General features: G+C 41.6%; 2 protein-coding genes across 5 annotated transcripts in view; both read left to right on the top strand.

Annotated features, from left to right (window-relative positions):
* The window catches only part of CD2AP (CD2 associated protein), a 76,519-nt gene extending 69,469 nt beyond the window's left edge, over positions 1-7,050 (top strand). For all 3 annotated transcript variants that reach the window (XM_063150953.1, XM_063150954.1, XM_063150955.1), the window contains 5 exons: positions 961-1,076; positions 1,889-1,975; positions 2,593-2,777; positions 3,491-3,554; positions 4,729-7,050. In XM_063150953.1, coding sequence (XP_063007023.1) covers positions 961-1,076; positions 1,889-1,975; positions 2,593-2,777; positions 3,491-3,554; positions 4,729-4,770 — 494 coding nt within the window. In that variant the 3' untranslated portion in view covers positions 4,771-7,050. The remainder of the gene's footprint in view (positions 1-960; positions 1,077-1,888; positions 1,976-2,592; positions 2,778-3,490; positions 3,555-4,728) is intronic.
* A 2,232-nt stretch (positions 7,051-9,282) lies between these two features.
* Positions 9,283-21,046, top strand: ADGRF4 (adhesion G protein-coupled receptor F4). 2 transcript variants are annotated; one of them, XM_063150952.1, is made up of 9 exons: positions 9,283-9,507; positions 12,645-12,746; positions 13,115-13,151; positions 13,303-13,463; positions 14,449-14,706; positions 15,388-16,752; positions 17,624-17,665; positions 17,744-17,803; positions 19,984-21,046. In XM_063150952.1, the coding sequence occupies exons 2-9, from the start codon at positions 12,666-12,668 to the stop codon at positions 19,987-19,989; spliced, it is 2,010 nt and encodes a 669-aa protein (XP_063007022.1). In that variant the 5' UTR covers positions 9,283-9,507; positions 12,645-12,665; the 3' UTR covers positions 19,990-21,046. The 2 variants fall into 2 exon arrangements, with proteins under 2 accessions (XP_063007022.1, XP_063007021.1); XM_063150951.1 differs by having other exon boundaries at positions 17,744-21,046.
* The last annotated feature ends 6,686 nt before the right edge of the window (positions 21,047-27,732 follow it).

Below are 27,732 nucleotides of genomic sequence, written 5' to 3'. Positions count from 1 at the left end.
AGTTAGCCTATAGACTTTAGTCTATAAACTAAGTCATGTATTTGGGTTGTAAATGATACATAATAACTGTAATCTTATGTCAATGCTTAAATAAAAACCACCACTCAATCTCACAGAACATCTGTTGCCAGGTAAGTATATTTATTTTTGTGGAGAAAAGGCCAAGTCCTGTTGTTACTTAGGTGAAATACCTACGTTACTAAGACTAGTCGTGGTCAGTTCTTCTATTATCAATTTTTTTCCTGAAGTTGCCTGTTCCCAGAGGATGTAAAGCATTTCTGCTGATCTGACAGAGAGAGTTTTCCTAGAGGTGTGAGCATAAAAAGCCTAATGAGCAAAGAGATCTGTGTGATTGAATAAAGTACAAGAGAGGTGTTTTGAAGTGTTTTATTAAAGTCTTTTTGAAGTTGTGTATTATCTTTAGCTACTGAACATGAAAAAAACTACCCTGCGCAGACGTAGGTGCAGTTAATGTATTGTTAACTTTCCCCAATGTGTGGAGTACACCAGTATGTAATTTACCATTTTGCTTTTATTTTTGTCTTAGTCACTAAACTTGCATTTTCATGCTTTTCATGTGATAAGAAGTCAAGTTCAGTGACAAGAAAATATACTCTCAAGTAGTTGAATATGGCAGTTCTTAGAAAAAGTAATAAGCATATTTTCTGCAGATGCTGCCATGTTGCTAGAGCATTTCTTCTGTTCACACAAATTAACTTGAATTTAAGTCCTAGTTGAATTAACTCTTATCTTTTTTCAAGGGAGAAAATAGAGTTTTCCAGATATGTCAAAGTCATGCAGTTGTTTCAGATACCTCATGTATTGTATATGTTGAAAATCCTCAAAACAACAAGAATTCTGATAATTTTTTTGATGTTTTAAGTAAACAAAAAAGTGATAAAAAGAACGCAGCAAAACTTTCTGGTCTTGATGGTGGTCTCTGTTTTCCTCTTTTTGTAGATCTGTTAAGCTTTGATGATGTTGTAGCTACCTCAGATAATCTGTCACACCCGACTGCGAACCGGCCCAAGATGCCTGGTAGGAGGCTGCCTTCCCGTTTCAATAGCAGTAGTCCTGTGAGTATTTTGGGGGTGTTCTCCTAGTAGGGAACTAAAAACTGGCTTCCCAGGAAACAGGACTACATTGGGGAACAGTCTTTTGAGCCATTTACCTGAAGGGCAAAATGCTGCAGGAGTTCAGTTCCTGTAGGTTTTGTGTGCAGGGAGATCCATGCCCAGCAGGGAAGTGAATGTAAGAAACAATTGGAACTGTGTTGCAGCTGAAGGAGTGTTTCTGTTCCATGGGGTTTTGCTGCAGGAAATGCTCAGCTCTTCTGGCCTCACTGATGGTGCAATAGTTGTTGTACATACACACGGCTCTGAAACTGTCTGTAGTGACTTTGACAATTGGCCACTATAAACTTGTAATTTAATGCTGCTGTAACGTGAGGGGTGTGATCCTAGTGCTGATGTGAGGTTGGCAGATAATGAGAAGCAGGTGGTGCAGAGTCCTTGAAATCAGTTTTTCTCACTGGATATGTTGCATAGTTATGTCAGTTACCATCTACAGTTACTGCCCATTTGTGTTTTGTGGAAGCACCTACAGGCTCCCAGAGGTGTCACAGGCTTAAGGATTGCAAATATGCTTGAAAATCCTGCCCGAGATTCCTGTGTTTGATTTAAGTTCAGCTCATTGTGGGGAAGGAAAGTTCTGACTGTCAGGGATAGAAAAGTTTGATAGTGTAACAATTTAACTTTTGTTACTTGGTTTTCCCCTTTACTATTTCATTTTTAGAAACACATGAAAGTCTACTTTTTTAAAATGTACTTTTAATCTTTGTTGTTTTTAATTCTGAAAACTTTTTCATTCCTTATGAATGGTTTACCAGGCAAGTCAAAATGTGGGTCCAGAAAAAATTTTGAAGGTGCAGAAAGAAGAAGAAAGTGCCAAACCAAAGCCAGTTGAAACAAAGAAGGTACGATGCTACCAAGGAGCCAGAGGAATACCAGGCAGCTTGGTGTTCTGTTCATCCTGTTTGCATTTCCAGTACAGGTTCATGAAACCATCTGAATGCCAGTGCTTGTAGTTGAGTGCAAGTGAGCTCAGTCATTTAGTATAAAGTTCATAGTAAGAAATTTAGTACTGAAGTTCATTTATACTTACAAAGTGCATGAGTTCTGGTGAGAGCTGCTGTATCAGGTGATATTTCCCAAATAAGTTCCATATCTGCTCTGCCTTCAGTCTCCTGACAGACAGAATAACTGAGCAGATCAGCAGAGTGCACAAAAGTTTCTGCATAGTGATCCAGTGGAATCCATTAAATCACTTTTTTTTAAAGTGAAGAGGACTGAAGTGTAAGTACTTTATTTAGTGACTACAGGACTCTCAGGTAAATCCTTAATTAAGAGCTGTATAAAGTAACTATCTCTTGTACTCCAATAATCCATTCAAACTGGACATTTTTTTACCTTTTAGGTAGAAAATTAAGGGAATTTATGCACATTTAGCTCCCATCCTGGTACAACCTGTGTACTGTAAGCATTCAGTTCATAAAGATTTCACTTCTTACCTTTCTGCCAATTTATTTTTTAGCCATCTGCATTCAGCCCACTGATTCCACCTTCATCTCAGAGACCAAGCTCTGTCATACTCGACTTTTTACCTGGAGACCTCCAACTGAAAGGAGAAACACATGAGGAAAAAATTTCTGTGGAAGAGCTCAGGACTCAGATTAATGATTTAATGGGTTTAGTAGATGCCCTGAAGAAAGAGCATGGGTAAATATTTCCTTTGTCAGTCTGCAAGGGGTTATATAGACACCTTATAAATGTCTTCAATGCCAGACTTTAAAATGAGAGCTATTCTATGCTAATAACATATTAATACATAAATTCAGGTCTTTTCTATTTAAATTAATCTTACTAAATGTCCTGAATACATGCAAATTTGATGTCAGAGTATTTTTGGAATTTGTACATATTTTTTCCCTCCTACTTTGCACTCCTGCATCCATTACGTCTTTTTGAAAGTATTTATTGAACAGTTTGTGCTTTCTTTGTAAGGAAAAGTAGTTAATTTTCTGTAGTAATGACATAAATACATGGTGCAGGCCTTGTGTAACACTGTGCACAAGTACTTGCAGTATTGATATGACTTATATTTTAATTTGTTCTCTGTGTAGAAGTAGCCATGTTATTTTAGGTTATTTTAGCTTGAATTAAACTTTAAATATTAAATAACAGCACAAACATTTAAGTAGCCTCTTAAAATTGGGATTAAGAATTTGGGATAGGTGAATAGCAGTAGGTAAGAAGTGTTGAGTGATGGCGGAAATTTGTGCTCCAACAGATGTGAGTAACAATTCACTGGTGGGCATGTGCCTTGTTTTGTGAATCCCATTTGTAAAATACAAACAAGGCCTCTGCATCCTGTCCTCAGCAATGTGAAGTTTCTTTTTCCCCCTTCTCAATTCTATCTTAACTACTTCTAGGAGAGAACTGGAAAAACTAAAGAAGGATTTGGAAGAAGAGAAGCTGTTGCGAAGCAATCTGGAGGTAATGTTACCACTGTGGGAGGGCATGGGGAGTTCAGGGCTGTGTAGGCTTTGTTCTGGGATTTGCTGCCACAGGAAAGTCTTGACAAACCTGCTCAGTCTCTTTTTGTTTTGCTGTTTTATTTTGTGATTGAATGAATTGCCTCATGAAGCATTTGGATGTATAGAGAAGATCCAAGTTCAGCTTTCTTTTTCTGGAATATTATTTGTAGCAATCAGTGTAGGGGTTGGGGTGGCAGTTCAATTTAGTGCTGTTGGGTTCTTCTCTTTTCTAGAAATATATGCAACTGGACAACTTCCAGGAGACACAGTTAATACTATGCATTTATAAGATTGAAAGACCTATTTAATTTAAGAAATCAAAAGAAAAACAAAAGTAAACTTCTCTGAATTTTGATTAATTATTTAAATATTAAGTATGGATGATTTGCCAAAAGAACAGAATGCATCTGAAAAAATTCCTGATGAATGAATGCCACTCCTCAATTTACTGATGAAGAACACTACCTACAGTGCAATATGATGCCATTAGGTAGTTAATAGGATGAGCTCATTCTAGGAAATTATTTCAGTCTGGTACTGAAAAGGGGCATTTTACTTGGGAAATTGTACATCTTGCTGGCTACAAAGCTACTTGAAACACATGAGAGAAACTTCTGGTGAGTCTCTTTTTAATGCGACTCTAAAGCAATCAGTGTAGGTGGCTTAAATAAGCAGTAGAGATGAAGAGGATGTAACTCCAGGTGTCCTCTAACTCCATGTCAAGAAATACAAATTAATCCAGGCAGTGTTCTGCATGAAAGGCTGTTCTAGGAAGCTGCTCTCAGGTGATGGTGCAGCATTACATGGGGACCTGTCAGGTGATTGGATAACCCAGCTTTGACTTATTTTTTCAGAGAGAGTTTATCCAGATAAACTGATTAATCAATACTTTTTTTTTAATTTTAAAAAGATTATACCAGTACTGTAGTAAAATTTTAAATTATTTTAAATTCCTGTTCTTTTAGCAATATATAGTGGTACAAAATCAGCTTTAAATACTGTACTGTTAAATGCTTCTATGGTATAATACCTAAATGTCTTTGAAATGTAAAGCTTATAACTTTGGTGGGAGCTCTGAAGATTTTATAGCTACTTTAATAATGACTTTGTTTTCAAAATGTTTGTTTTTTCAGCTTGAAATAGAAAAATTGAAGAAAGCAGTGATGTCTACATGAGACAGCTATGGACTCAATGTTTTTAACTCGCCAGGAATTCAAAGCTGAACACAAGGAGAACTGACTCTTATTTCATTATAATGGATGCTCTGGTGTTCTACAGTCTTAAAGAAAAAATATAATAAAAAAAAAGGAATATAGTCTTATATTCAGAGAGATAAGAAAACAAAAAAGAATAATGGTGTAATTTTTTTTGCCAATATAAAAGAGGCCTTATTTCTTACTGTGCTGGAATTGCAGACCTTATTTTTTTGGTTTGCTTGAAAATACTACTGAATCTGTATAGAGAGGAGAGGGAATTCTTAATAGATTTTTATTGAATACCTGTAGCTTAATTTTTAAAGAGATCTATACTATAAATAGGGTGATCTGTCTTTGCAACTAATCTGTAAAATAGTCTGTTGGAAGGGATGGAATGACTGTGTTGTAATTGTAGTCACTACTTTTCCCCTACATGCAAAAGGGAATATATAATATTTGTATAATTTTGGCAGTCTTACCCAGGGTTATGCTGTTGTGCCTGTCTGCAGTGAGAATACTCAACTTTTGAACAGCATAGTATGAATAATGAGGTAGGAATTTGTTAGTGCAATGAAGCAAGTGAAACTCCTATGCATTGTAGAAAGATTGAATGATCTAATTCCAGTAGCTCAGCAGAACGGTTTGTCACTTGCACTATTGGATTAAAAAGGGATTTAAGACTTAATTGTGAAATCATGACAAAATTAACTGTTAAACCACAAAATGCAAGGAATACAGAAACAGCAAGAGTCCAGTTTCAACTCAACCTGTTGTGCCTAAAATATTACAGTGTAGAGCATGAAACAGTAAACCTTAAGTCACAGCATCTGTACTTCTGTGTTTCTGAAGTCATCAGTCTTTCTAGTGGTTCAAGTATGCATCTTGATTTGATTTTACAATAGTCAGGTTTTGTTTATAATATATCTCCAAATAAATCCCTTTGGAACTTTGATACTCTCAAAAGCTCTCAATATTTATATATTTATGCCATAAACTTTCTCAGTATATTGCGTACCTCTAAACTTAGTAACATCTTTGTATTTTAATAAGTGATTGGAACAATTGCTTTGACATCATTGTGCTGGTGTCCAAGATGGTGTCTTTACTTCATGGAAAAGAGGTTGAGATCTTGTGGATTACCATTATCTTTAACCCCTGGGCTCAAAACTTGCACCAGAATAATACACAAATAATATGCAAAGTGATTGGAGACAATAGTATTTATTGCCATGTTTGTCTGATTAAAGAATTAAAATATATACAGCTTTAGAAAGCCAGTCAAATTCATTAGTTCTGTTAATCAGCTCATCTCCTTTAGGTCTGCTATAACTTAAAAGACAAAAACATGCCTCATAGTTTGGCAGCTTCAGCAATAAAAGAAAGTAATTCAGCTTCTCTTCATGGGAGTAGTCATAAATATAGTAATTATTCAGTATGCCACTGTTCAAGTGACATGGAAGTATTACTTCTTGAGAGTAATCCCACACTATGGGATTCTTCCACAGTTTGTGTCATAAAATCCAAATATCAAAAGGTTGATTGGGGAATGTTTGTCCATTACTGATTCAAATAGTTCATGAAATCTCATTGAAACCTGATCAATACACTATGCAGGTATGGAGTAATATTTGCTAGTCAAAATGGTAGTAAGCTGATTCACTCTTAATGCTTATAACCTTGAATTGCTCAAGTGCATCACAAATGAGTTGTGAGGAATCATGTGCTGTCATCAGACACTAAACTCTTGCCTGGAATTCATGCCTGTAGAGCAGGTGATGCAAAACAAGAATTGAGCCTAATGGAGGACCCAGTTTTGTTATACAAGCTCTTCACTGTGATTGGAGCATGAAACAAATCTTGGAAGGGGTTGCTCTGCAGAAATTGTGCCTGTGTGTGAGCTTGCAGAGGATGAACAGAACAAGACAATCAGCTAAAGCCACAAATGAGAGGTGTTTGTTATATAATGGCCTTTGTTTGCTATAGCAATAAATGACCCAAGTGCAATGACTTGATTTAATAAACCTTCCTTTAAAAGTCGCTGCTATGAGTATTTGTAGCCATAAGGAAGTTGCCCTGATGTGTGTCTGTCTTGTCTTCAGCTAGTGTTACATACTGGAGTGGAGGGGGAGAGGGTAATGGTTTTGAGACATTCCACAGTACAAGTTCCTAAGAGCAGTGTGCTTCACTGACTTGTCTACCGGTGCTGTAAAATGATGCATGCTATCCAAACTCAGCAAATAAAATGAGTATAAAAACCTCTTCAGGCATCTGCTCAGTTCTGTTCAGGATTGTTTTGTATGCCCTTAAATTCTTTCCAAGGAGGAGTGTAGGGGGTGGAAGCAAAGTATTTATAACAGACCCCTTTAAAGTTTTCAGATTTCCATTACCTCACTGGGATGCTCTGGCTCCTGACTATCAGGGTGGTTCAGGATCCTCACAGTTGGAAAGCACTGTTTTCCTTTGCAAATGTAACTGGGAATTTTTAACTTTTCAGGATCTATTGATTCTCCCCATTTTTTCCCCTTGGCTGGTATTGAGCTGACCTTACTGTGCATCTTCAGAGGCTTTATTTAAGATCCCTATTGCCAGTCAGTAACATGGATAAATGCATGTTTGAATCCCCCCTACTTAAGTATATAGTGAAGAATTGAAAACTGAGGGTATGGCATGTTTAATAGGGATATGGAAGAGGGAAAAGGCACATAAAGAATGAAACAGCAGAAGGGCATTTTTAAACTGCCAGGTTTTAATTTAATCTTAAGATTCTCTAAAAATCTTTTGGTAGTACAGAAGGTATAGTTTAAAAAAGCAAAATTACAGGTGTACTTACTTGATTTTTTTCCACAAAGATGATTTTTTTTTTCATTAGTATTCATGGAAGGGGATTTCTGATGGAAAGCTGTGATTATTGCAAGGTTTGAATTGTATAGCAAAGTATCTGTTGATTTTAAATAAATACCCTGTATTCATTAAGATAGCACAGGTCTGTTGTTACCTCTTTCCAAAGGAAATGGTAAACCCAGGTTCACACAGCTGCCTTTTGGCTGCTCTAAAAGTTACCTGAGATGTCGCTGATCTCTGAGAAAGCAGATGATGAGCACAGCTGGTTGCAGATCTTGGGTAATTGGATTTTGCAAGAGCTGAGAAGACAAACCCCTCCCTGCATGTGCCTGAGGAATGCAAACAACTCCAACCAGCTTGTAAAGCATCAGACTGATGCTGCTGGGGTCAGGGTTTGGAGTGCCTCTTTGCTGGGAGTCATGGTTTCAGTCTCTTTCCAGGCCCCCTGGGAGCCTAGATTGACCCAGCTTCCTTCTGGGAGAAGTGTGTGGGTGTCTGAGGGCTGCAGGATGCTGGGCTTTGTGTCCTTCAGAGAAGTCTTGATGTTGAGGAGGTGTTGAGAATCAAGGGCCATTCAGTTTTGCCATCACAGTAAAGGTGCAGGGAGTGTGTAGAAGCCCAGCTCCAAGACATGGGCAAGAAGCCTTCTGAAACCTGTCCATACCTTGACATGATTTGGTTTTTAGCCTTTCTTACTTTCAAGTATTTTTCTAATTGATCTCTGTATTGTATCAAGTGCAAGTAATTTCACCTTCCCAGGTGGGTTCTGTTGGCTGTGCTTGATTGTGCCTGGCTAAGTTCCTACTGGATCCTGATGTGAGGCTGGCTGTATCAAAGCAGAACAGTAAATGATACCTGTCTTTAGGTTAAAACTGGAGACATGCCTGTGACTGAGGACTGGCTGGAGTTGTGACAGCAGACAAAATGACAGGAAACCCCATAAGCTCCTGATGAACACATTGCAGGAATGTAGAAAAAAAAAAATCAGTGATCAGAGATCTTCCAAATCAGTCCTGTGTGAAGGAGTGTTAGGAACTGCTCTTCTGTAGTGATAAACTACTTGCTGTACATTTCTGACTATTGGAAATCTGGCTCTTGGAGGTGAGGTGATATTTCAAGAGCCAGCAGTGACCATGGCACAAGGTTCAGCTGATAACTGTCACCCTTTATGATGGGATAGCCCTGAAGAAAAGGTTATTATTTGCCCATTGAGTTTTTTAGCTGCACCAGGTGCTATCAGTAGTGTGCTCTTGCATTTATGAAGGACAATGCATTAACTTGACCAGATTTTGATCATTAGTGTTCTGAAGTCTTTAAGAGATTTTTGTTCAGGGAAGTTGTAGATGTCCCATCCCTGGGACTGCTCATGAACAGGTTGGAGGGGGCTTAAAGCACCCTGGGAGAGTGGAAGGTGTCCCTGCCCGTGGCAGGGGCCTGGAACTGGATGGTGTTTAAGGTCCCTTCCAACCCAAACCATTCCTTGAATCTGTGAAATACAGGAGAGCAGAGCTGCCTCCTGCACCCAGAGGAAAGGCACCAACCCCACAGGTGTGACTCATCCCTGTGGACTCCTGGCAGAGGTGGCAATCTGGCAGATTTGTGGGTGTGTCTGTAAGGTGTTTTGTCATTTTGCAGTGCAACACCTTCATCTGCAGGTTCCTCAGCCTAAATCCAGTCAGGCAAGAAAAGAAGCAGCTGCTGCCCAACATTATTTCTTCATGGGAAAACTCCAAATGAGTCGGGGCACCCAGGCAGGGCTGGGTGAGACTGGGGCAGGATGGCAGCAGATGAGTGGTTAGAGAGTCGCGTCTGAGACCTTGGGGATCCCTGGCTGGGTTAACTTTGCTCACAGTATTCCCCAGACTTCTGAAAACAGTGAGTATTTCCACAGAAAATAAGAGCTGCTCATTAGAGCTGCTGGAGAATTACCAGTGGTCTGTGAAATTGGTTCATTCATAATCTAAAATGCATTTAATTGCTAAGGCTGTCTTTACTTGTGCACTTCTTTCCTTAGTTTTATGCTGTCTTTACATCTGTAAAAAAAATTAGATATTTTAATTAACCTCTGGTGTTTTTTTTTTTTTTCTCTTGTAGTTTTGTAATTGGTCTCTAATCAGTCTTATCACTTTTAAGAAAATCTGGAGTTTTCTTATGGCTACATATAAAGATTACTGTCCTCTTAGAGCTTGCTTCACTTAACGCTACACTTTCCAACTATGTTTCCTTTAAAAATACAGCTGACAGCATTCTGAAGAATTAAGAGCTTTATTTTTTATCCTTGGATGACCATGTGAACACTAAAGCCTCCTGCTGCAGCCTTAACTTGCTTGGTAGCAATGGCAGGTTATCATGTTATGGTGGTTTATTGAGTTTTAAGTAAGCCATGTGGCCATTCAAGCCCTAAAACCAATAGGTTAGGTTCTGTAATAACGGGTTTAATAATTCTGATAAATGTTGAAGTTACGAGTTTGTAGTGTTTGGAAAAATATATTTATCTAGCAAGTTATTGCAAAGTCAGTATAAATCTTAATTTTATAAAAAGTGTGCTTGTAATTTTTTTTGTGCAGGACACCTTTCCCCGTAAATTTAGCTGTAGTTTGTTTTCTGGAGCAGTGGACAGGGGAGAGAGGTGACTCCAGATGATGAAGGACCTTTTGGACGGAGACTTTGGGTCCAGCACTGGGCAGGGTGTAACTCCCACAGTTGTCATTGTTTGGACAGATCCCTCTGTTTGCTGTGTCCATGTGGGGCCAGACTGCTGGGCAGTGCATCCTGCCAGTAGTTAAAATCTGCATTAATATGCTTGGGGTAGAGGAAAGGAAGATAGTTCTATAGAGTTTTACAAGATACTTCAATTTTACACCAACAGGGGTCAGAGTAAGGGATTTGAACATAAGGCTGTGGGCATTAACCAACATAGGGATTACTTTTTAAATTCATGATTAGTTTTGTTTGGTTTTTTTTGCTGTTTTAAGAGACTCTTTGCTCTCTTGTAGCCACTGCCCATCCAGACTCTCCTTGCTCTTTCCCTTCTGTGGAGGGCTTTGGAATGAACTGGAGAAGGAGGATTTCTGGTGACAATCTCCTGAGCTGGGTGTGGAAGTGTCCCCTTACTAGAAAGTGCTTTTCACATGGGAGGGTATTGACACCTCAGCTGCTCATGTACCTGTGTCCTGGTGCATGGTTGGAGCAGAAACTTCTGGAACAGAGGAGTATCATGCTTACAGCTTCTTACAAAGGCAGGGATTATTGGCAGTAGATAGTTTATGGTAAGAGACAAATCATCCTCTCTCTGTTTATGCTTTCATGTGGCCCAGTGCCACTATAGCCATGTTTTTCCCTGAAGTAACAGTGACTTGCGGCTGTCTTGCTTGTTTTGCCCTGAGTTTCTCCAGCTGCACCGTGGTTGCCTTGGCAGGCTGCTGCAGTGCTGGGACTGGGTGGTTTCCAGGATGAGTCAAACAATGCAGCCGAGCGAGCTCCATGTTCCACTGCTGGCCGGGGCCGGTGGCTCGGTGAGCCCGGCATTCTTGGAGATGTCCCAGATCTCTGCCTCACTCAGAGGTAACAGCCCTAGGTGGGGTTCCACCCGTGATTAAATACAAAATGAATGTGAATTAATTAGTGGTAAGGCACGATGAGCTCAAGGATTCTGAGCTGTGAAATGGAATTGGCAATAAGCATTTAATGACTGCAGAAATCAGAAAGGAATTCAGTGCAGCCTTTCACCCCAAACCTGTAGGTGTTTCCCAGCCACCTCCCCTTCTTTGGCAATATTGATCCCAATATTCTGCTTTGTTTTGCCTGATCCATTTTATTTCCTTAGAAGAGCTGGTGGCTGCTAGCTTTTAACCTAGAAAATGTTTTTCATATTAACAGCTGAATTCAGAGACTGGCATGAGATTCTCCTTAAGAGCTACCTAAGAAATTCAGTGCATTTGTTGAACTCTTTTATGGTAATTTCATGATTAGGTCATAAACCCTACAAATCTGAAAACATAACATGGTGGACAAACATCAGAGATGAAAGGGGCAGCCAGCTGTGTGCCTGGGCCTTTGATGCTGTCAGGGGGGAGAGCCTGGAGCCTCTGGATGGGAAAACACATCTCTGCTCTCCCAGTGCAGGACCCCTTCTGCTTCTGATCAGCATCATCTGTGCTGATCAGTATGTGTCAGGGGGGAAATTGAGGGGCTTCTCTCAGGGCATAGTAATTTGAGAGGTTTTTCATGTTGCCTTCTCTTGAGATCAAGCTGTCATCCTGTTTTGTCACAGTTCTTGCTTTAGTGGTTTAGCTCACTAATTTTTATGTATTTTATTTTTGATTATTTTTTAAAATTAAATTATTCTACTTTTACTTGTGGTGATAGAAGATCAGTGTCTCAGTTCTTCTGAGCCCACAGCAGCTGTTGTTTTTGCCTTGGACATGTCTAGCATCTAATAACGAGATTTGATGTATCATGTTGTTTTTCCTTCATTCCCTTTGCTGGGCTATTTTTCTCTAACAAATATTCTTGTAACAAGTTGCATCCCAGGATGTTTAGCTTTTATTAAGGACTGTGGGAAACTTCATGGAGGGAATAGAGGTCTGAATTCTTCTGCAAAGGAAATAACTCTTCACTCTGGCCCTTGTTTATCACAGTTTGATTTCTGGGCCCTGAGTGCCCACGTTTGCTACTAACATGGCAGGAACTGTCCAAGGAGAGCAGAGCATTGAACCCAGTGGAGATGAGACTGTCTTAAATCACTTCTAAAGGGACCCACAGGCTGAGGGGCTTTAATAAACTCTCCAGGTTGCAGTTTACAGCATTGAACAGATTTTTTTTTTTTAAAGGAAGGGCTCACAAGTCATTCAGTAAAGGAACTGAATTATGAATGCCTGAAAATCACCTTGCAAGCCCAGTAAGGACAGTCTCTGGCATAGGTTTAGCTGCTTTTTTACTAGTAAGTAATCAGACTGTGCTCAAAAAGTGGAAACAGAGATGTCTAAACTTCTTTAACATCTTTATTCCAGGAGGAAATCAGCAAATGAGTGATGATGGATGTAAGGGTGATATACTGCCTGCTTTTTTGGGCTGCACATTTCTTCATGGCTGTGCCATACACCACTCCCAGGGTAAGTTTCACTTGACCAGGCTGTTCAAATCCTAATCAAGTGACCTTGAACACTTCCAGGGATGGGTTAGCCACAGCCTGTTCCAGTGTCTCACCACCCTCATCATAAACAACTTCCTCATCTGACATCTGTGCATGAGCTCAGAGTGTCACTTCAGTAGCAGGGTCCAACTGAAGGCTTCATATATAGAGGCAGGCTTTAAGTAGAGAATTCTTCGTTGGTCTGTATGAGCAAAGGGCCACAGGCTTTGCATTCTGGACCTCAAAAGGACTATTTTTCTCTTGAAACCTTTTCTGGTTTGTACCAAGGAGTCATCTTTTACTTATTTATGTGAACATTGACTCGATGTTCCACTTCTTATTTTGCAGGTTCTTGGTAACGAATCAAAGACTGGTTATGAGCAAGGTACAGTGCCCTGGGTAATGCTTTGTGAGATGTTTGTGAGCCGTCTTTGTGAGATGTTATCAGTTATCAATACTTCACACCCCTGATGCATCACAGACCATGGTATGCTGTCTTTCACCTTGTAACAGTGTCTGCTTGGTTTATTTTCCAGATGCCTGTGTAAATCTCATTCCCTGCCAAGATAATGGAGCAATTTGTATTCAGCCTTGCTCTCCCTCCTTCCATGGGGAGACAAGCTTTGTCTGTGAGGACAGAAAGTGGCAGATGCTGTCAGATGCTTGTGCAAGCCTGGATGTTCAGTCCCTTTTTCAGGTGAGGGTGCTGTTGGGCACCTTGCCCTATGCTTGTAACTTCTTGGGAAGACAGACCCTCCTTCCATGCACTTTCAGTCTTGAGCAAAGGGACATGGGATCCTAAAACAGGGAAAACTTTGATAACAGGCTCTGACTTCATGGAATCACAGAACTGTTTAGGTTGGAAAAGGCCTCTAAGATCATTGAGAGAAGCCATTAGCCTAGCAGCACCATTTCACTGCTGAACCTCATCCTCAAGTGCCACCTCCACACCTTTTTTGAGCATGTCCAGGAATTGTGATTCCACCACTTTCCTCGGCAGTCTGTTCCAATGCCTGACCACCCTTTCAGAAACTTTTCCTAATATCTAAACCTCTCTTGATGCGACTGGAGACCATGGCCTGTTGTCCTATCACATGTTACATGTGAGACGGGCTGACCCCCACCTCACTATTACCATGTTTCAGGTAGCTGTAAAGAGTGACATGGCCCCCCTTGAGCCTCCTTTTTTCCAGACTGAACATTCCCAGATCCCTCAGTCACTCCTCATCAGTATTTGCTGTAGTTCTTTCACAATCTTAAATCAGATTATATGAAATAAATTTGGGGGATTCTTTTGTGGAAACATAATTCAGAAATTGCCTTGTTCATTTGGCTGGTGTTCCTTATGTGGATCTAAACCAAGATACGAACACAGTAGGTTGAAACTGAGGAAAGGACAACACCATAGTGTGTAATAATCAGATGATTTATGACAAATTCTCCTCTGCTGCAAAATCCTTAATCAAGTCACTTCAAGAATAAGACACTGTATTTAGTTCTTGCCCCTTCCTTCATGTGTGTAGTAAAACCATGATATTCTTCTCAGGTGAGCTTTGATCCTGGGTTTCAGTCCATCTGGCACCTTCTCTGCACACCCAGCACTGCATCTCTTGCCTAGTTGTAGCTGTGGCTTCATTTTCATTCTTTTCATTAATTTTCTCAAATCTTTTTCCTCCCTCTAGAGGATATCCCAAAGTGAACTCCCATGCTCTGGAGGACATCTTCCTTTTTTAGGAGGAGGAAAGCTAGGGCCTGGGAAACTTGGAGATGGAGCAAAACATTTTGGTGCTGGGAATCATAGCTGCCAAGCTGATTTTTCATGCATCATCCCAGATATCCTGTCTTCACCAGCCATCCCAGGAAACATTGCTGATATAGTGGAATTGCTAAAGAAGATTTCCCTGCTGCTATCAGAGAATGTCACTAGAGGAAAAATGCAGGTATTTAATTTTATTTGCTTTGGGAGGTGCTTCTGAGCTTTACAGAGCATCCACAAGTATTTTGTCCTTATGGCCATTGTCCAATAAAGTGCTGGCTGCAGGTGACATGGAGATCACCTGGAAAGAGTTTCCAGAGTAGAAAATTTTGTTAGCAGAGAAACTTTTTGACTTATTCATGTGTGAATAAGTCAAAAATAGATTGTGGAGTCAAATGTCTTTAAAAGCAAAGGTTTTCAGGATCTGCTGTTATAGGCATGGGCTAACAGTACAAGGAAGAATTACTTTCTAAAGTATGACACTGTAGGGAAGGCAGCCTTGTACAACAACAGCTGAGATCTTTGCCTGATGAACTCAGAGATCTGAGAGCAGGGGAAGAAATACAGAGAGGGTGGTAAAAATCAGGGTCAGCATCTGGAATAGAACTAGGCTGTCCTTTTTGCTTTATATTTACTTCTCTAATCACCTTTTGATTGAGGATATGAAGAGGATAGGACAATTCTAGTAATGCGATGTTTGGGTTTGACTGGGATGGGTCATAGGAATATATTCATTGTCAAAAGGATTATTCCTCTTATAGAAATCACTCATGAATTAAATGAGCCTTTTTGGAGGCACTGCCAGAAGAATAATATTTGGTTTCTTCTAACACAAAACAATTTCTATTTTGCTTGTTTCTTTCAGAGCTACAGCAGGATAGCAAACCATATTCTGAATAGCTCCATCATTTCCAACTGGGCTTTTGTGAAGGACAGAAATGCTGGTTCAATATTACTGGACTCGGTGAATTTATTTGCTGGGAAACTTCTTCTAAGGAATGGGTCAGAAAGTATCCAGGAGCCCTTCATCGCCACCAAAGGCTACAGCATACACCGAAACACTTCAGGAAAGAGCTTTGACTTTTCCATGGAGTTCAACAGCACAGGCAATATTACTGGCCACGTGGTGATTCCAGAGCAGGAGCTGCTGAGGTTGCCCAGGGCTTCCAAAGCCATCAGCGTTGCATTTCCAACGCTCGGAGCCATCCTGGAGACGAACCGGCCGGACCCCGCTGTTGTGAACGGGATGGTGCTGTCGGTGTCGCTGCCAGAGGAGCTCCAGAGCGTTTTGCTCACCTTTGAGAAGCTGAACAAGCTGGAGCAGGTGGGGGCTCAGTGCGTGGGGTGGCACTCGGCCGAGCGGCGCTGGGACCCGCGGGTGTGCCAGGTGCGCGCGCACAACGCCAGCGCCGTGGTTTGTGTCTGCGCCCACCGGCGCCGCACCTACGGAGCCTTCTCCATCCTGATGGCCCCGGCCGTGCCACGGAGCTCCCTGCTGGACTACATCACACGGGTGGGCCTGGGGCTGTCCCTTCTCAGCCTGGTCATTTGCCTCGTCATCGAGGCCGTAGTGTGGCAGCACGTCACCAAAACTGAAATCACCTACATGCGCCACTTCTGCTTGGTCAACATCGCTGCCTCACTTCTTGTCGCTGATGTCCTGTTCATCCTGGCAGCCATTGTGCACAATGCAGCCCTGAACTACCAGCTGTGTGTGGCAGCCACTTTTTTCCTTCACTTTTTCTATCTTGCCCTGTTTTTTTGGATGTTTACCCTGGGCCTCTTAATTCTCTATGGATTATTATTAATTTTTTTTAAGATAACAAGAACTGTGTTCTTAGTTGCAGCATTCTCTATTGGATATGGATGTCCCTTGGTCATATCTGTCCTCACTGTTGCTATTACTGAACCAAAAAATGGGTATTTAAGGAGTGGAGCTTGCTGGCTCAATTGGTATGAGACAAAAGCGCTTTTGGCTTTTGTTGTACCAGCCCTAAGCATCATTGTGATGAATCTCATTGTGGTGGTCGTGGTTGTGGTGAAGACTGGGAGATCCTCCCTTGGAGAAGGCTGCAAGTCACAAGATTTGAGCAGCATGATCCGAGTCAGCAAAAACGTTGCCCTTCTGACACCTCTGCTGGGCCTCACCTGGGGCTTTGGCTTAGCCACAATCATCGACAGCCGCTCTCTGGCCTTCCACGTCGTGTTTGCGCTGCTGAACGCCTTCCAGGTGAGCTCTGGGACACTGGGAGCACTGTGGGTGCTCAGACCTTGAGCCTGGCATAAAGGTATCAGATCAAATAGGGGCTGGCAGCAGGTGTATGTGAAAAGCAGGATCTCAGCTCTCCCTTCCACCCGGTGCTTTCCCATGGCACACGCACGAAGCATCCCAGGCTGGTGTTCTAGGTGCAGATGGGTCATGGGACAAACTGGTCTGGTTGGAAGTGGGATGAAGAAATAATCCCATGATTAATTTCTGTTAGATGTGAAATACACCAGTTAATGTCCATAACTGCAAAGATGTCTGATCCTTATCAATTAACAATTACACAGAAAATTCTCCCTTCCGGTGAAGATGACACTGGCCCGGGTTTCCCAGAGAAGCTGTGGATGCCCCATCCCTGGGAATGTTCAAGAGCAGCCTGGATGGGGCTCTGAGTAACCTGGGGTAGTGGAAGGTGCTCCTGCCCATGTCAGAGGGTTGGAGTTGGATGTCCTTTAAGGTCAATTCCAACCCATTCCATTCCACAGCTGATTCCATGGTTTTGATTAACTCATCAGCATAAACACCCAGTGTTACCTGATGCACTGCTGCACACCCAGTCTGCCTTAGCTCTTCAGGCAGGAGATCAGGCTGCACTGAGTGGGCTGAGAAAGTCCTGGTTTGTTACCCATCAGTCCAGTTCACAGTCAGGATTAACACAGGTTATATCCATTCCTGCTGTTCCCAGAGAGCTCTGGTTGGATAAACCCATTTTGTGCTTTGCTGTTAGCTGAATCACAGGTGATGAGATCTCTCCTTAATGAAAAGACATCTAGAAACACTTAAGAAATATCATGTGGTTATGCTGATTTTGTTAACTGGTTTTGCAATTTCTTAGGGATTCTTCATCCTGTTGTTTGGGACACTTCTGGACAGAAAGGTACTTATTCTGGATTATATGAACATTTTCTATACCTTGAGGAACTGGTCCCTTTAATGTTATTTATTTAATCTGCAGACAAGAGAAGCATTAAGGATGAACTGCTTTTCATCAAGGCGGAAGTGGGGTCTAGAAAAGGTAAAGGCTATTTATTTTCCTGTTAATGGCTAATTTACCAACTTACAAACCTGATTTGTATGTTGGAAGAATGGAACCATCCACTACATCTTACACCATGTAACATTTTTCAAATGTAAATTCTTGCTGAAGGACATACAGGTATCTCAAAAGTCTGCTCAGGATATTAAGGTTCTAAAGATCAGAGGTGGCAATTGATAGATTTTTGTGACTCTTTCATTACCTACTGCTGTGGTTACAAGTTAAAAGTGGTATTTTTAACCAATCTCTTCACCTGCAGATGTCAAAGCCCTTTTGGTAGACAGTCATAGTAAATTTTTTCCTCATATTAGATTTACTTTAAGGTCACTGAATAACGAAGGAACAGAATTAGGAATCAGAAATCCCAATATAATGACCTGTTTGCTGCCTTCACAAAAATATGGATCTGTATGTCAGCAGGGCTGCTTTAGGATGTCAGAGGATTGTTCTGCTTTTATCTGAGGGATGGAAACCACTCAGAGCCCAGCCAATGTCTTTGGTGCTAATTGATGTGCACTCATGAGAGCTTGAGGTTCTTCCAGATATCATAACAATTCATTAAAGCAATTCAACTTTAAGGAAACAAACTGTGTTTTACTAGCTTCCTAAAAAACTTTGGCAGAACTGAAATGTTGACATCACTCAGCTGGTGTTTCTTATCTCTACAAGAAAACTTTTGTCTGTTGTCTTTAGATTTCTTTTGGTACCAAGTCTTAGTGGTTTCACACAGTGTCTCAAGAATTACCTGCAGTGTTTTGCTGTCTGCCAAAAGAAACTGTGCCAGTACAGTTTGGACATGGGAAAAATAATTTTTTTGCTTTTTCTCCAGTCTATTACTCAGTTATGATCCTTGTATTGAAAGCTGCAGAGGTTCTTCCAGTGACTCTGTGTTCAAATGTTTATGTGGTTTATGAGGGGAAAATAGAGGGGTTAAGGCAACTGTTCCTCCTCTCTGAAATGGGTCATTTGGGGCAGGAGAGACTGTGCAACTTTGAGATTACAGTTCTTTTATAGATCCAGGAAGATCCAATAAAGATGTTTCACATCTTGTCAGGCGTTAGGTCAGGATTGAAAATTTGAAAGATAAAATTCTCTCAAGACACCATCAGTATAATAGTCTGGAAACAATAGATGGAAATGTCACTAATCCCATGACTCAGCAACATTTGATAAAAATATTGAGTGATCTCACCGGGCAAAACTTGATGTGGAAACTATGGCTATGTGTGCCTGGGAATTTCGGTTGATGTTGTCACCACGTGTAGGTGTTTATTGTGGCATAACAGAGGGGAAAGGTGTGAGTCATCCACTTTTGTAAACTTGGGTGTAAACATGGAGTTTGACTCATTAGACCTGGAGAAGTTTGTCACACCTGAGATGATTGTTTAAAAAAAAAAAAGTCTTGTTTCAGAGAGCTTCAGAATCATGGGATTCTTTAGGTTGGAAAAGACCTCTGAGGTCAAGTTCAACCATGAACCCAGCGCTGCCAAACCCACCATTAAATCATGTCCCCAAGGGTCACACCTATGTGACTTTTAAATACCCCCAGGGACTTCATGGTGACTCCACCACAGCCCTGGGCAGCCTGTTCCAATGGTTGATGACTCTTTTGGTGAGGGAATTGTTCCTAATATCCAATCTAAATCCCCCTAGCACAAGTTGAGGCCATTTCCTTTTGTCCTGTTGTTGCTTGTTACATGAGAAAAGAGCCTGACCCCATCTGGCTGTCCCCTCCTGTCAGGAGCTGTGCAGAGCCAGAAGGTTCCCCCTGAGCCTCTTTTTCTCCAGGCTGAGCCCCTTTCCCAGCTCCCTCAGCTGCTCCTCCTCAGACCTGTGCTCCAGAGCCTTCCCCAGCTCCTCTCCCTTCCCTGGGCACGCTCCAGCCCCTCAATGTCCTTCCCGCACTGAGGGGCCCAAAGTGGGACAGTGCATCTGGGGGTTCAGTGGTCACTGTAAAACACTGGAAGGGTGACGCAGACTCTTCCTTCAGTGAAGTCTCTGAGCTTCCTCAGACCTGCAGCAGCCTTTCCTGTGGGTCACATTTTAAGGTGACCATCTTGTGCTGTTTTTCAAGGATGCTGTGGCACCTCCTGTTTGAAATGGACCTTCCACCTCCACAGATGATACTTGTAATCTGACCTGATTGTTTTCCCTCCTAGTCCTAGCAGTGGCTCTTGTCTTCAGTGGATTTGAGCAGCGAGAAGAAAAGGAGAGATGCAGAGAGATGCTGGTTTGAGGGGAGCTGAAGAGCCTGGCCAGCTCAGAGCATGGACAGCCCTGTCTGGGAGCACAACCACAGGAAGCATTATGAAAACCAGAAGAGAAAAGGCCCTGAACCTGCTGTCAGGAGAAGGAAACCATCAGTGTTGCTGCAGCCCTTGGAGGAAACAGGCTGAAACACGAAGCTTGTTTCTCACCTTCCTGAAAACTGCTGTGAGGAGAGTTTGTCCTTGTTTGCCATTTCAGTGCTTCAATTCTTTCTCCTTTTCTTCTTTTCTTGTTTTCTTTCTTTTTTTTTTTTTGGCAGTGCAATGAGGAGCTGTACAGTACATGGAGCTGTTCTAAAATTATTTAATTTTTCATGTGGTGTACAAATGTTGAGCATTATCTAGCTGATTTTGGTTGTCTTTTGGGCAAAGCTGATTCTATTTGTTGCTACTGTATTCATCATTTCCATTTGTCCTCCCAGAGTGATGGACAACTCTGTTTCTGCATTGCAGGAACACTGTTCTCTCCCTCCCAATATTTGTTGTCTCCATCTCAGTACTTGTACTTGTGTGTCAGAGGAATTGTACAAAGCCCTTTTCTGATCTGCCAGGTCAGAATTTTCATTCTTTTTCCTGCCCTGCAAGACAATGACAGAGATGAACAAGAGAGAGGACTCTGCAAATAATCAGTTTCCCCCTTTAGATGTGGGAAAGCAAGCAGAGCTGAATCAAATGATGCAGATCTCCTGTGCAATGTCCTAGCAAAGGAGATTATTTCTGCACGTGAGATGGGGTGTCTGGACAGAAAATCTGTCCTTGTTCTGAGAAACCTTTTCCAATGAGGGCCTTGATAGAAGCATTATCAGGATCAATTGATGGTTTCAAATGAAAATAAAGTTGAAATTTTGTCATTGTTTCTAACAAGTGATACTTATCCTTCTCTACCAAAAATGTAGATAAATGCCCCGTAGTACTACCTCAACTCAAAAATCACTTAAACCCATGTGACTTCACATACATTTCATACATTTGAAATATAGAAGATTTAAGCAAAATAACACAGTTCATTGTCATCAACAAGCCTCTATTGAAGAGGGACAAAACTGCCCTGGCATGGAAAACCCACAGCCAGATGTTCTGGTAGGAGAAGCTGAGGAGGGTCTGGAGGGCAGAGCTGAGCCTGGGCCATGGGGCATTTCTTATCCTCAGGACTCTGCTGCTTCCTCTCCTCTCTTCTTTCCTCATAGACTGATCTTGTTACAGGAGTCCATCCCTGCTCCTTTCACACAGCTCATCTGCATGTTGGAGAACTTTATTCAAATAGAGGTAAAATTGGGTCTGTCTGCTGCTGTAACAAATTTTAAAGACCATTATCCCAAGGTCTGCCTCTTGGTGTCATTTTATTAATGAAATGATTGGTTTTTTTTTTTTGGAACCTGAAAATTTAAGCAAGCTTAACACAGCACCTGCCCTCCTCTCACATGTGTGCATGTTAAACCAGTCTGTTAAACAGTGGAATTTATAGATGGTCTTGGGTAAGGCTTCCTTTATTATACAGACCCCTTCCAGAATCCAGGAAATTCAGCAGGATCCTGCCCCAGCAAAAGCACTGAGAAAGGAATCTGTTTCATCTGCTGTTTATCAAAGGGTGTTTGAAGCATGGTGCTTATTTTCAACACCTGGCACATATCAGTATTTTTCCCTGTGTTTTATGGTCATTTAGGTATTTAAAAATAACAGGGGTGGGGGAGATTTACAGAGAACCAGTTCATGGTCCAGGATGAGGAGGAGCACTGAACCTCTATTTTTAATTTTTAAAACTGTGCAGGAGCATTTAATGAATAAATATATTTGAGGAGTGGAAGCTGTAGCTGTCCTTCGTGGGCTGTAAACTGGTGTTTTTCTGAATGCCTTGGGCTGACAGCCCAGCTTTAATTGCAGCTGAGGAGAGGGAACCACCAGAGCTGGAATTCTGCCAGTTTCACAAATTACCCGTGTAGCAGCAGCTTAATAAGGTCAGTGTTGTGTGGGACAGTTGGACTCCTTGATGTGCAGGAGCTGGGTTGGAGCTGTTCCACCCTGGCTGCCAAAGTGGTGAGCCCTGAAATCCTCCAGTGCCCTCCCTGCCAGGGTGTCACAATTCACTGCACATCCCATTTCCCTCCATGGCTTACAGCACTGGCTGTGTGGTCACACAAACAGGATCTGCAGGGCCACATCCTTCCCAAGTTCAGTCTCATTTCAAGGGGAAAGCACAGTTTGGGACATGCAGCACTATTCACCTCCTGCCCCACTGGGAGGATGCTCCTAAAATCCCTGGTGGATGTGCTCCCAGGAAAGGGCCCCTTGGTAGGGGGGGCCTCCTTCTCTGCCTCCTTCTCTGGCCCATTTCAGTGTTTTTTTTTATGCCAACAGCATGATGGGAATGTATTTTTGGCACAGAAATCTGTGAATGCCATGAGGTCAAAATGCTAAATTCACCAGTATTCCCCTTCCCTGCCCCCCAGGTCGGATGTCCCATTTGTGTCCTGCAGGCAGAGCAATGCTGATTATGTAGTTTACAGTTTCTAACATATTCTGTATTACGAAGCAGATTATTTTTGTTTTCAATCTCTCAAGGGAGGCACAATCAATATCAAATTGATACTGGCTCCAGCTGAACCTGTATCTTATCTGTATCTGTAACCAGCTTATCTATCTGTACCCGCTGAACTTGATAGAAGTTCCAGCTGAACTTGAGGAAGAACTTTGCTGTGCAGTGGGTGAGCAATGAACAGATTGTTCAGAGAGGCTGTATAGTCTCCCTCACTGAAGATATTCCAGAACCATCTGGATACAATCCTGTGCAGTGTCCTCTGGGATGATGCTTGAGCAGGAATGTTGGACCAGATGACCCCAATGTGGTCCCATCCAACTTGACCCATTCTGTGATTCTGTAAAATGACATTGCAGTTGTTCAAAATTTTAACTTCCCTGTTAGATTTTAATGTAAGGAAATCGGAAATCTTTCCATGGTTTTTCTCTGAACACTGTGGTTGGAGATGTTTTTCTTCAGTAACTTCCACCTGGACACAGCAGAGAAGCCTTTCCAGTGGTGTAAAGCTTGTGAACATGTTTACATGACATGTGAGTTTCAGATCAGATGTGCCTGGACATTGGGTGTTCCTTCAGGCCCCTCAGTTCCCCTCGCATCCAAAACCCAGCCTGGCTCCAGTGACACCCTGGGGCTTTGGGAAAAGGTGCATGTCCCTTCTGATCTGACAAAAATAGTTCATCTGTCACTAATTACTGCAGCCATGTGCTATGGCCGTTCATTTTCACGACTGGAAAACATAATCTGAGGTCTATTTATTTACTTAACTGCAGCCAGTCAGTGGAATGGCACTTTTATTTGCTCAGCAGTGCTAAACTTTAAAAGCTCTGTGCTCCCTTGCTTACTTAAGCATCAATCTTTAATTATAGCTCTTGAACTCCCATGAAAGACGTATGTGTACCCTTTGGGTACTTTTGTTTCAGGTTGAGACCAGTAATAAATCATCTCTTTGGGCTATTTGAGGATTAAGTGTTGAACAATGGATTGATTAGCAAGATCATTCCAAGCCTTGGGCAGTGCAAGTTGAGTTTTATCACGTAATTCCTATTCATGCTGCAGCACCTCTGGGCAGGGAACAGACAGACTGTTGCAATTACTGGGCTGTTGGAAGATGGAGCTATATTTAGCATGAGTTTGGCTTTAAATATCCTTTTTTAAGAAGGGTAAGTTAATAGGGGAGTGAGTGTTTTGAGAAGCAGTGAGTTTTCCTTAACCTGGTGCTGCTAAACAAGCTTTCATAAACACCAGTTCCTGGGCTCTGTGCAGTGGTGTGAAGGCAGATCCCCAGCCTGTGAAATGCTCCCTGGTGCCCTCAACACTTGATCCCTGTCCCAGGCTGTCCTTCCCACTGCAGTATTGACAGCAGCAGCCAAATGGGAATTTCTGGGGTTACAGTGGCTCTCTCCAGCAGAGCTCTCTGGAAAAGGAAGCTGGGGCATTTCTTTCAGTATACCTGCACTGATGCCAACCCTTTTAATACTCCCTGCTGTCCATTAGTATTGTCTTTGGCCCACATCCTTGCTCACAGAGTGTTTATCTTCCAGAAATGCCCCATTGATGTAAATATTTCATCCTGGCTTTTTGTATTAAAAAAGAGCAGAATTGGGCTTGGGGTACCCCTGGACTGTTTAAATCCCATCATATCCCTCACCCTGCTCTGTGCCTTTCTGCTGTTCCCACAGTAAATTATCCATTTTTTCCTGGATAATGACAGTTACTCCTGCAATCCTTGTTTCTCTTGTGCTGCAGCTGAAAATCTCCCACATTGCTGAGATGGTTGGGTTGGGAGCCCTGGGACAGCCTGGATTTCTCCTGCATTATTATAAAATGTTATCTTAATCCCTGCTCATTGCAGAGAGCCTGGGGGATTCATCTGGGCAGCTGGAGAGGTGCAGCAGAAATCCCCTGGTTATCTGCTGTGCCTCAAGCGCAGAGCAGGGATGGGGCACTGGAACAGGGGATTTTAACTTCTTTATCAATAAGCTGTAGAGCTCCTGGGGTGTAATGTGTGTCAGGCTCTGTCAAAAGATCTATTGAAGACAAGACTTGAAGGCTGACTTTGAAGTGTGCTGATTAGCACTAAAATTTCATTTAAAACGAACTGCCAAGCTCTAAGTGGCTTGAAAATGTCTGCTTTGGGGAAAAGGCTCACTGATACTTTTTTAAAGCTTTTATACTCTAAACCAGAAGTAACTGCTGAGATTAACTACAGGCTTCTCTTCTCTCATGTGATCAAACCGCCTTTCAAGTTTCTTTTGATAGATTGACCTGTCTTTTCCCTTTCAGAAGAGGAGTTGTAGTATTGAATTTGTATTGATTTCCATTTTTGGTAGCAGACAGAGCAATTAATTTAGTACACAAATGCACCCATCAGGTTACAAGCTGTGTTAAAATAACAGGAATTTGGGTCTTCGTCCTGTAATGAATGTGTGTGAAAAGCTGCAAGGAAAAAGGAGCTCTCCCAGGTGATCTGGAGTGCTGCAGTTGTTTGGCAGCAGCAGAAGGCAGCCCCTGTGGTGGATGCTTCACTGTGGGGTGTTTATGAGGAATAAACATGCAAAATGTGATGCTCCTAATGACTATGTGGTTCCTTTTTTCTAAAGGAATGATTCCTGTATTGCTGGTTAAAATCTTAGATTAGAATCACAGAATGGTTTGTTTTGGAAAGGACCTTAAAGATCATTTAATTACAACCCCCTGCCATAGGCAGGGACACCTTCCACGATTCCAGGTTGCTCCAAGCCCCATCCAACCTGGCCTGGAACACTTCCATGGATGAGGCAGCCACAGCTTCTCTGGACAACCATTTCCTGTGTCTCAGCACCATCAAAATAAATAATTTCTTCCTAATAGCCAATCTAATTTTTCCCTCTTTCAGTTTGTACACATTACTCTATGTCCTGCCAGTGCAGTTCCTGAAAAAGAGGTCTCCACACAACCTTCTCTTCTTGCAGAATTATTGTTAGTTAATAATTTTGTGTCATTATGGTTGTGTTGCTTCTGGTGAAAGGTGACTGAAAGACACCAATTCTAAGTTTTGAAGAAGCTTTTGTCTCTGAAATATCCTGGGGAGGGTCAGTCTGAATCAGGTTGCACATCTCTGTAGCAGCTTTTGGATTAAGTTTATGATTTTGTTTTCTCTAACAACATGTTTCTCAGTATATTAGCTTGATTTTTGTATTTATTTTTTTAGTAAGGATTTGTAAAGGTAGAAAGGGGTAGATTTTTTCTTCGGCTTTGTCACCGGACTGAAAGGTGTGTGTAGGTATGCACATGTATCAAAATACACTGCACAGCTTTTGTGCAGTAAAAAATACATCTCTTCATGCAGTTTCAATGGAGGCTGTGCCTGGAATAATTTAGTTTTGCTAATGTCTTTCTATGGCTTTGGATATGTAGAGCCATTTAAAATAAATCACTGAACCAATTAGGCAAAATACCTTTGATAGGATTAAAATTTCCCAATTTGTGGCCAGCAGCAAAGATGTGGTATCTGTTAGAGCTTGTATGGCTGGGGCCCCAGAGCAATGCAATTGTTTGTTGCCTGCACTCATCTAAGGAAGATGAGGAAAAAAAAATTAATTTTTTCTTGTGTGTCCTCAAAGATATGGGCAGTAACTTTTCAGAGAGGCTGAAGTAAAGGCAAAAAGTTTTTCCCTCAAGGCAGACTGAAGGATTTTAGAGATGGAAATTATGTGGACAACATGGAAATATGAAAACAATATGGAATAGAATAAAATAAAGTCCTTTTGCTTACAAAGAAGTCATGACTTTTGGTTAAAAAATGGAATGTTTTAGAGATTTGCTCTTTTATTATCAGCAAAAAAGGAATTTTCTGGGAGGAGCAGAAGAATCCTTTGTCCCCTTCAAAATGGTCCACCAAAAGAATTGAAAGCAATCACATGATGAAGAGTCAGTGAAAATATATTTTTTTCTTTTGTCAGTGTTGAATTTGAGATGAAAATCTGTTTTTGAGTCCTTGTTCAATATTTCCTGGCTGTAGTGTGGACCCAGCACTGGCTGTTCTTACCCTTTTGTTTGCTGCTTTCTGTCAGGAACTCTGTGGTAGATTTTCAGATGTACTGTGTCTTTATGTTCTCCTCAGTTCTCAGCTTGTTTACTCAATGTGCTCAGTGAAGAGCTGAAAACCATCCCTGGAACTCATTTTGCTCAGTGTGAGCTGAGCACCTTTGGAAATAGGTGGTCTGACTCTCAGTCACATGGAAAACACTGAGCTCTTCAGCCTTGTGAAGCCAGGGAGGAGCCCAGGACAGGCTGAGCATCCCCAGGCTGGGGAGCAGCACCCAGGTAAAACTTTGGGCTCCTTGCGTGACCTGGATAAAAGCATTTTTAAAAAGTCAAAGTCATCTTGCTCAGCACATTCACACTTTCTTTCTCCTGACAAGAGAGACTCTGAAGGTGCAAATCTAATGGAATCTGTCATTTTAATGTCATAGATTTTCACCCTCTCATCAGTGTGAGCACAAGCCTGTGGGGAATTTGCAGTGTGAGCTCTGAGCTCTCCATCCTGTGAAGAACCTCATTTATTAACCAGAGCCAGCTGCACAAAGCAAATCCAAAAGGCAGTGGTTTTTAAAGCAAAAAATTACTTATTCAAAGGAATAAAACCCACAAACTTGTTCTCTTTCTTGACCTAATCCAAAACAAAAAAAACAGATTTTTCACCCCCGAGACTGTGGCAAAATCTTAAATAATTATTTCAGATATTAACAGTTTTGAAGATGAATTAGAGATCTGCATAGCCTCAGATCTTAAAGAGGTTCTTACAGAAGTCTGTAAGAAAAATGCAGGGAGTGTGTAAAACAATTCTCCATCTCCCCGAGACCAACTTCTCACAGGGGAGTTTTTCTTTCAGTGTAGCAGAAAGCATGCTTGAGATTGTTAAATACAGCCCATTTTCACTAATTTATAATCACTTCCTGTCTCTCTGTGGGCAGGGAAATAATCCATGCTCACTGCTAAGCACCTCATACACTACCCAAATATATCAGGAGTAATGCCAGCGCGCACCAGCCCTTTCTATGATTCCATGATGCTGTTGATAGGAAAAGTGTTGCAAATTCAGCCATGTTTTACTGGGAACTTTC

Source organism: Melospiza melodia, chromosome 3 (assembly GCF_035770615.1).
Source record: "Melospiza melodia melodia isolate bMelMel2 chromosome 3, bMelMel2.pri, whole genome shotgun sequence".
Lineage (NCBI taxonomy): Eukaryota > Metazoa > Chordata > Aves > Passeriformes > Passerellidae > Melospiza > Melospiza melodia.
The sequence above is the reverse complement of the archived record's forward strand: the minus strand, read 5'-3'. Positions and strand labels throughout refer to the sequence as shown.